Genomic DNA, 8919 nt, shown 5'->3' with positions numbered 1-8919 from the left:
AGCTTAAGTGTGACAATGGCTGGGGAAAGCAGCAGAGTATTTAAGAGTGTGTTAAGCAGCTGTTAACATTTGAATTCTCAGTTCTGCTGAGTTTTCCTCCTCCCTTCCCTGGGCTTCTGCTCAGACTGTTCTTCTGAGCAGAACAGTTTCCTGTATCTGGGCTATTTTTTTAAGGGTTTTTCCCACTACATGCAGTCCTTTTCTAGAGGAGAAATTAATCCATCCAAGTGTACATGCCCAAGCACACAGACAGTCTCCTTTGTGGGGTGATTCACATTGGAGGGGAGAGGGGTGAGGCTGCCTGGGCTTACAAGACAAGTATCTTGTACCCAATTGCTTGTGCCTGTTTCCCCTTTGGAAAACTCCATCTTGGAAGACTCCACTGCTCCTGCAGTTGGTTTTCCTATCTTTTGGAGAGGGATTACAAGATTTTGGCTGTGTGCTCATAGCATTGCAAATACTGAGCTGGGCTCACCAGAAACCCCAGCCTGTGCTTTACCTTGGAAATCTCTGCTTCCCCTCCTTTGAAGGACTGATTTTCCATCATCAGTAACCAGGCAAAATCCATGGAATTCTTGCTCTCAGCTAGCAGCTAGATCCCATTGGGCTGTAGCTYCTCACTACCACACATAATGCAGAGATCTCTGTTTATAAGACTGTCTGTGGGATAAAGCACTCAGGAGGAGCTGGTGACCTTGGGACTTCCCAAGAATCTCTTGGTATGTGTGGTGGATCTTGACAACCCAGGTTCAAAACACTGGGACTTTATCATGGATTGCTCTGTCTTCTTTTGTGGGATGCTTTGAAGCTGCTCAGTGGAGCTTGAAAGCAGCATGTCTCCTTGTTGCATTCATGTAGAAGTGGCTTTTCTGCTTTGCTTTTTGGTGTGTGGCTTTTTTTCTCTGCCCACACAAAGTGAAAAGTTCAGGCTGGTGCTTTACCCCAGGGAAGGGGAGTGCTCACAGCCTGATGACAGATCAGAGTTTCTGGACTCCTTTTTGTATGAATGAAAAATTTGTGTTTTAATATAGCATTAACCTGCASTTGCAGGTTACTTCCAGTCCTTAAATAAAATGAAAGTTCACCGTAGGAGCAATTGCCTGCAGAGCAGCTCTGTCCTTTTTGGTCTGGTACCATACATTTGTTAAAGTAATAATTGGTTTCCTGACTGCCTTTGTGTAAATCTACCTCCTGGCCAGAGAACTGCTGCCCAGCTTAGCAAAGCTGAGCTCTGGCCYGGGAATTCCTGCATTTCTGCTCCCTGGGCCAGACTGTTCTTCCAGTCTTGTCTAAAGGGGCACTCAGAAAGAATGGTCTCCTCTCCAGGATGCTGATCTCCTTTTGCTTCTCTAGACTTTGTTTTGAATTTATAGATCTGTTTTTTTCTGGTTGGAAGATTTAGGGGTTTCTTTTTCCATCTTCACTGACATTGTTTAATGTCCCATGATGATACAGGACAGGAAAATACTGTCCTGCTGAAAGARGGCTCAGTTTACTTTTAAAACATCTTTGCTTTCAGGTGTTTGGGAAGAATGACATGTGGTTCTGGGTTGTTTTCTCAATGATCCACGTTTTGGCCTCGCTGGCTCTCAGCACTCAGATTTACTACATGGGCCGCTTCAAAATCGGTGAGTGCTGAGACTGCTCTGTCTCCTCCCAAATGTGCAGGTGCCTCCATCCTCACCTGTGCTGGGCTATCCTGTCCTCTCATCCCCTTTCCTGGCCTCTGAAGTTCTTGTTCTGCTGCTTCTCAGAGCCGTGGGATCAGCAGGAGCTGTGTGTGCTGTGCTGGTGGGATTTCTGGGCTCTGAGGGAGCTGGGGTGACCCACACTCTCATGGGGTGAGAGGGGAGAGGGTCTGCTGGGGAGTCTGCCTCTTGTGCTCTGCTTATAAACCTCTTTCTTCTTCCTCTTTTGCCCCTGTCTGCCTCAGATGGCCCTGACTCAGGTAACTGTCCACAGCTTTCCTTTTTCTCTGTTGAACTGATGGTGCTGAGGGTGTAGCAGCCGGGGATTGCATGGAGTGTGTGGGGAGGCAGGATCCTGTGCCTTGAGAAGTGAAACCAGTTTGCCAGCAGCACTGCCAGTCCTGTTCCTTGGCAGGAAGGGARTGGAACAGTGCAGATGTTGGTGCAGGAGCCTTTTCAAGCTCTGCATTGTGGCTAAGGGGGAGCACATCTGTCCATGCATGTCCATCCATCCCCACTGCCACTGATGGTTCTGCAGTGAAGCATCTGCAGTGATTTTGAAAGCAGGAATGTCTTGAGTATGCTCTGCCCCTCTAGGACCCTCTGAAGCCTGTGGGATCTGTTTCTGCTGTTTCCCTGTTTTATGAGGGTGATTTTCTGCTTTATACACACGCCTCTTTTCCAGAGATGAGGTTGCAAAGTCAGCTTCTTCACACATACAGACAGGGCCTGTGTGACTTCTGGCCAGTGCTAGTGTAGAGAGGATTTTTAAATTTATTTTTGTTGTAACCTGTTGTTCTGGCCAAATGCCATCCACATCCTGTGGTGGCTGCCCTTTTGCTTAGCACAGACTGCTCCCAAAGGGCAAGACATGAATCTGCTGACACTTTGGCTTCTCTGCTGTCAGCTGGTGGGTGTCAGCATCTTCCTCACAGACATTTTAGAGCTCACTGTGCTGGCTGTTCTGGCTTTTTATCCTTTCCTTTGACAGACCTGGGCATGTTTCGGCGAGCAGTGATGGTGCTGTACACMGATTGTATCCAGCAGTGCAGCCGACCAATGTACATGGTAGGTGACTTCTCATCTCATCTCAGTGCCTCTCAGCAATTCCTCACTCTTTAGGCAGAGGAAAGAGGTGGGGCTATTTGAAAAATTGGTGTTCCTTGCATTGCTTCTTCTCCCTCCCCTRCAATGGTTGGGTAAGTGTAGGTCTGTGCTGGAGTGGTTTAACYCCAAACCTCCAGGCCTCCCCTGATCTCAGCCTTGGTGAATAAAGCATCAGAGCAAAGGTGATACAAGAATGACAGCATTTTCTTTGCTCTTGCTCTGTGAGGAAGGCTGCAGCTATTTTGGCTCTCAATTGCCATTTTGCAGCACCTCAGGGCATGCAGCCAAAAGGTGAGAAAAGGTGGCTGTTGCCTTGTGTCCACTGATGGCTTTCACCTTGGCACTGAGTGCTAACCTATGAGCATCCTTTTTCTTAATTTTTTATTTGTTCTCCCATGTCTGAGTAAGCAAACTCAGTCTACTCAGGCATGAAATAAGCCTGGTCAGTSTGGAATAGCTGCATCATGAAAGCAGCTGTAAGATAAATGTACATGCCCCACAAATATAATCCTTCTGGCTCCTGTAGTTACAGTTACAGGAGGAAAAAAGGGCTCTCTGAACACGTGTGGGATGCTGTCCAAAGCTTCCCCTGCTGCCTCTTTCAAGCACATCCTTGCTCTCTGTAGTAATTCTTTTGTGAAACAGTGGAGGGGAGGGAATCTAACCAGAGAAACAGAAGTCAAAGGATTCACTGAACCTCCTGAGGCTGATCCCTTAAGTGCTGAGCTTGTTCTTTTTTAGATGTTTAGTGTCCTTACAACACTTTCTTAAAATTTGGGAGGGCCAGAGCAGTTTCCATCTGGTAGAAGTTCCTGCAGAACCAGGTGCTTGTGTATTTGCAGGAACCAAACTCCAAATCCTCACATAATGCTTCCCCTGAATTTCTGAGGCAAAGGCCTCTTTTTGCATACCCTCTTCATTTCATAAGATCATCAGTGTCTTTTCTCCAGGACAGGATGGTGCTGCTCATTGTTGGGAACTTGGTCAACTGGTCCTTGTGAGTATCATGTTGGTGCCTTGAATATTTGTGTGTGGGCAGCAGATTTGGTGGTGGCACACAGGAGTGATGGGGACACACAGCAGTGTCTGTGCAGTTATCCTGTGCTGGGGCCTTTCTGACACATTTTGGTAGCCTGATCTGAGGGTGATGGGCAGATCAATGGGATGTAGAGCAGCACTGGAGCTATGTGGAGCATCTCTGAGCATTTCTGGGGCTGTCTCAAGGCTCTTGTCTGAGGGAGCTTGTGCAGAGCTGGCCTGGAGCTGTGCTGCTGTGTTGTGCTTCCCCCAGAGCTGGGAGATCTCTGGCACAGCCAAGGTACAGGATACCTGACAGACACYAATTAGTCAGAGCCTGGCTGAGCAGGAACTGCACAGGAGAGATCAGCTCTTGGATGAAACCTAAAATTGTTGCTCCAGGCTCTTTTCACTAAAGCTGCTTCTCARGGATATGCCTTCTGCCAAATGTACRSGTCTARGGCCAGGTCCTACCAAGTGAGAWGTGTTTGGCCAGGGGTTTGGAAGCAATTCAGGGCCTTTGCCCATCCTCTCAGGTCTCCAATTGCTTCAGCAGCTGACCATGRCTAAATTTCCTTGGCTGGGAGCAGAGGCAAACAGTGCTCCAGGGAATGGGGAGGCTGTGACACTGGGGCTGTGTCCTGCAGTCCCAGGGGGATTTGGAACAGTGGCTGCCTGTCAGTTTGGGGATGTCCCCTGTCCCCAGTGGAAAAAGCTGTCTGATGTCCCTTCCTCCCTCTCCCTCAGTGCTATCTTTGGGCTGGTGTATAGACCCAGAGACTTTGCCTCCTACATACTGGGAATCTTCATTTGTAACCTGCTGCTATATCTGGCCTTCTACATCATCATGAAGGTAAAGGGAGACAGCAGTTGCTGTCCATGAGGCCCCTGGCTCCAAAGGGAGAGGGATGGCCTTTTTTCTGGTTGCAGTTTGCTTTCCTGTGGTGCTGCAGAGTGATGTGGAGGCACTTCTGTGGGGCTCTGGGGGAGACAGGGTGTTGGGGAGGGATGGTGTGCAGYCATTTCAGGGATGGCTGGGCTGTGTCTCCATGGAATGGGGAGTTCTTCACAGGTACAGGGTGGTGTGTGAGCCCTGGGCACAGCTCTGTCCTCTGGGCAGAGCTCAGGGTGTGTCCCTTCTGCAGCTCCGCAGCTCTGAGAAGCTCCTGCCCATCCCCATGTTCTGCATCGTGGCCACAGCAGTGGTGTGGGCAGCTGCYCTCTACTTCTTCTTCCAGACCCTCAGCAGTTGGGAGGTAAAATTCCCTTTTACTGTCCTTCCGTCCATCTCTGTCTCATCATCTTTCCTTYCTGGTGTTTATTTTGCACAAAAGAGACTCTGGAGAAAAATCTTGAGCTGCTGATGGGGAGCTGAGAGGTTTAACTTGTTCAGCAGACTGTRAAGGCAGCATGGGAGGCTGTGCTGAGCCAAAAATTACCATAGCTGTGTGGAGGCTGTTTATGACCAGGTGATCTGGAGGTGACTGGTCCTTCCTTGGGGACAGAGGAGCTGTGGGGCTGAAAGAAAAACTGGGCAAATCCTGAGCAGTGCTGGATGGAAGACAACCCTGGAGCAGATGGCCACCTGGAGTCAACCTGCCTGGGGTTATTAGGACACTTGGTGGCCTGGGACACCATCAAATCCTGACTGGTGCCTTCTCATGGGATGTCACATCCATCTCCATGGAAATGAGGRGCTTGCTGCAGGGTGTCTGGTGCTGTGCAGGACCTCAGATGTGGAGAGCAGAGGGTTCCCCTTGGATGTGGGTTGTGGTCCCAGATCCATTTTGAAGTCCAAGTACAGCATTGTGTTCATGGCCTGCCTTTGCCAGCACCTTTTCCTGGGTCCTGCTTGGAGGGTTAAGTCAGGGTGATCCCTGTAGGGTCAGTTTGGGTGGATATCAGGTCCTGACCCTTTCCTGCCCTCCCAGGAGACTCCAGCAGAGTCCCGGGARAAGAACCGGCCGTGCATCCTGCTGGGATTCTTTGATGACCACGATGTCTGGCACTTCCTCTCTGCAGCTGCCTTGTTCTTCTCCTTTCTGGTGAGTTCTGCTGAGCCTCCCACTCTGCTGCATGGCCTCACCCTCTCCTCTTCCACCTCGCCCCCTTCTATCCACATGGAGCTTTGACTGTTCCAGAACTCCACACAAGTGCCCCAACTGCCCTGCTTGGCTCTGCCTCCAGACATTCTTCACAGTGGGATGCTCCTTTTCAGTGGGATCAGGGCTTTCTCCTTTATGTTATTTCTCTCCCAGTGCCTCTGGGGCTGTGGGTCACACAGCTGTTGTGGGGAAGCTGAGGGGGACCAATGACTCAAGGATTTGTGATTACCTCCCATAAAAGCAATGCCTGAAGATCTGAAAGGAAGACCTCCCTGGCCAGCAAGAGCTGAATTTACTTTCTCTTTCCTCCTCAGGTCCTGCTGACCCTGGATGATGACCTGGAYACGGTGCGCAGGGACAAGATCCCGGTGTTCTGAGTCCCCAGGAAAGGGGTGCAGAGATGTCCCAAACACTGAGCCAAAGGCTCAGGACCCTGGTGCCTGTGGGGAATGAGCCTGCTTCCAGCCCCGTGGGAGCAGGGGAGATGGATCCCACAACAGGCATTGCCCTGGCAGCTGAGGTGGGACCAGGAGGGAAGACGATGTTTGCTCCTTGCCCTCCGCATCCTCTGGGGCAGGCACAGCACACAGCCCTCTGGATTATGGGTGCCAGTGAGGGGGGAGGAAACAGGAGGGAAGCATGGTAGAGACTTTTGCTYTCCTTCTTTCCTGCTGGTGTGCTCCACTTCCTCTCTGGTGAGCAAGTTTGAGAAGTGCCGTGCAGCTCTTCCTGCGCTGTGCCTGCACCCTGCAGGGCCACTGCCCTTGGAGAGTCCTTGTGGCAGCACAGGAGAGCATTTGGTTCCTGTCCTGCAGCAGCTGAGAGAGCAGAGGACTCCAAACTGAGGTGGCAGTGTGGGGGCTGTGTTTTCTTTTTCCTTCTTTTTGCTGGAGGGATTCCTCTGGTTGCTGCAGGGGCTGTGGTGCAGAGGCTGCAGCGTTGGTGGGAGTGGAGAATGAGCTCTGCCACACTCAGAGCCTCCTGCCCTGCCTCTCTGGCACTGCTGGGAACAGCCACACTCCTCTGCTGCTGGCATTTTTGGGTGTGCCARCCTCTGCCACGGCAGCACTCTCCTCAGGTGACCCTAAGAGAGAGCACAGAGCAAAGGCACAKCTTTGTGTGGCAGCCCTTGGCCCTGCCAAAGTGGCACCGTGGAGCAGGGACATGGCCCAGCAGCCTCAGATTTTCTCCTCCCATGAGCTGCCTTTGGAAAACCTTGGCAAAGCAGCTTCCCATATGGACTGGGAGTGTGAAGGAGGTTTTGGGGCAGTYGTGGTTGAGCTCTTTAGCTGCAGATCTGAACCAAACTTCCTTCTGCAATTTGTCTGAATCTGAAACAAGTTTTTTTAATGGCTTCTGCATTCTTTCCAATTTCTTAGTTATTTAAAAAAAACAAGAATAAGGTGGGTATTGCTTCAGGCCTTGCATCTAAAATGGGACCTGTTTTGCTAATTTTGAATTAAAAAGTGTTCTTTGAGGCCTGCTGTCCTTATTCTTCTCGTTCATTGCTTGAGCATTTTTACTTTGGTGTAAGTGCATGTATCCAGTGATGCAAAGGTTTCATTCCAGTCCTGCTTACTAAAGCAGGTGACTCTGGTAATGTTTTACTCCAGGAATCTGCATCTCCTTGAAGAGTTTTGCACCAGCTAGTTTTTATTTTTTTTTCTAAGTTGGAGTTTGTTGAGGTGATCAATAAAATGGATGTCTCTGGTTCCCTGCTCTGCAGGTTGATCTGAATTCTTGCTCCAGCTCTCAGCAGCAGCAGAGGCAGCAGTCAGGGCATCACAGAGCTGCTGCCATCCTTGGGACTGTCAGAGGTGTTTCCTGAGCATGGGTGTGGATGAGCTGATTGTTCTCTTAACCAGATTGCTTTTGTCAGGCTACACAGAGTAAAGAACAGACACTCTTGTTGTCACTGTAGTCCCTTGGGCAGGATGAAGARCTGGCTGGAGAAGGAATGACACAAGAGACTGCCAGCCTTTATCTTCCTGAGCAGAGCTGTGCTGTTCTAGAGAGTGTCTGTACCAGGCTGAAGAAGGACTTGTGTGCCCCCAAATTTGTCCAGTTCTGGGGACACATTTTTATWAAAGACACTCTTCCTCCCTGTGTCTTTCATAACCTGTAGTCTCAGACCTTATTCTGAGCTTGTATTTGTTTCTAGCCAGGAAGTTGGTTATCTTTTCTAAATTGAAATATGAGGAAAAAATACTGTTGAACAGCAGTTGGAARGCTCAACGTAGGAGGTAGAACAGCATATGGGCTTGCTGGGCTGAGAGAGATGAGCACAGCATGGAAGGGTAAGGTGAGGGAGAGGGAGGCTGGAGAACAGCACAGAGCAAACAGAAAACATGACAGAATTCAATTAAATCCAAGGAAAAAGGCACCTCAAGCCTGAGAGATGGGAGGAAGGGTTGGAATCATCTCCCTGCTGCTTCTGCACTTCCAGCTTGATGCATTGATTTCTAAAATTTCCTCTTAGCTCTGCCCTGCCTGCTGGGCTCTGTTTTGTGTTTCAGCTCTCTGTCCCCACTGCCCTGGGGCAGSAAGAGCAGCTGCTGGGCACATGGGGAACCCTCATTCTCTGATTTGCAGGGGTCATRCTGTTGTTTTCTCACCTTTCTCTGCTCACTGAGGGACAGAGATGTGATTAAGCTGCTATCTCAACTCCTGAAAGGGAAACAAACAGAGCAAATGGCTCAAAACCTCATCCAACCTGCTCTTTCTGGTGCATCTGCCACTTCTCTTGTTCCACTTTTTATTGTAAAAATAAAACTACTACATCCTGTGTAGTCCCTCTTTTCTCAGGAAATGTAGGTAAAGTTGTTCTGCCCAGTACAACTCAAGAAGGAAACAGCTTCTGTACAATACCAATACCCCCTCAAAAGTTAGGAAAACCACCAGGGTCATGAGCTGATGGTATTACAATTCCCCCTTGAGCAGCCAAGGCACTACACTGTGAAATAGGAATAACAGCTCCTCTGTCTTAATACTRAACTTCAGCC

General features: G+C 49.6%; 1 protein-coding gene across 1 annotated transcript in view; it reads left to right on the top strand.

The window, feature by feature from the left end:
• Positions 1–6521, top strand: part of SIDT1 (SID1 transmembrane family member 1) — a 35403-nt gene extending 28882 nt beyond the window's left edge. Inside the window, exons 19-26 of the mRNA XM_057384401.1 lie at positions 435–469; positions 1520–1628; positions 2680–2756; positions 3746–3792; positions 4560–4665; positions 4958–5068; positions 5744–5857; positions 6232–6521. Of these exons, the coding sequence (XP_057240384.1) occupies positions 435–469; positions 1520–1628; positions 2680–2756; positions 3746–3792; positions 4560–4665; positions 4958–5068; positions 5744–5857; positions 6232–6294 (662 nt within the window). The 3' untranslated portion in view covers positions 6295–6521. The remainder of the gene's footprint in view (positions 1–434; positions 470–1519; positions 1629–2679; positions 2757–3745; positions 3793–4559; positions 4666–4957; positions 5069–5743; positions 5858–6231) is intronic.
• The last annotated feature ends 2398 nt before the right edge of the window (positions 6522–8919 follow it).

Source organism: Malurus melanocephalus, unplaced genomic scaffold (genome assembly GCF_030028575.1).
Source record: "Malurus melanocephalus ecotype Western Australia unplaced genomic scaffold, MMel_1.1 scaffold_707, whole genome shotgun sequence".
Classification (NCBI taxonomy): Eukaryota; Metazoa; Chordata; class Aves; order Passeriformes; family Maluridae; genus Malurus; species Malurus melanocephalus.
Note: the sequence above shows the minus strand (reverse complement) of the source record. Positions and strands in the feature narration are given on the sequence as shown.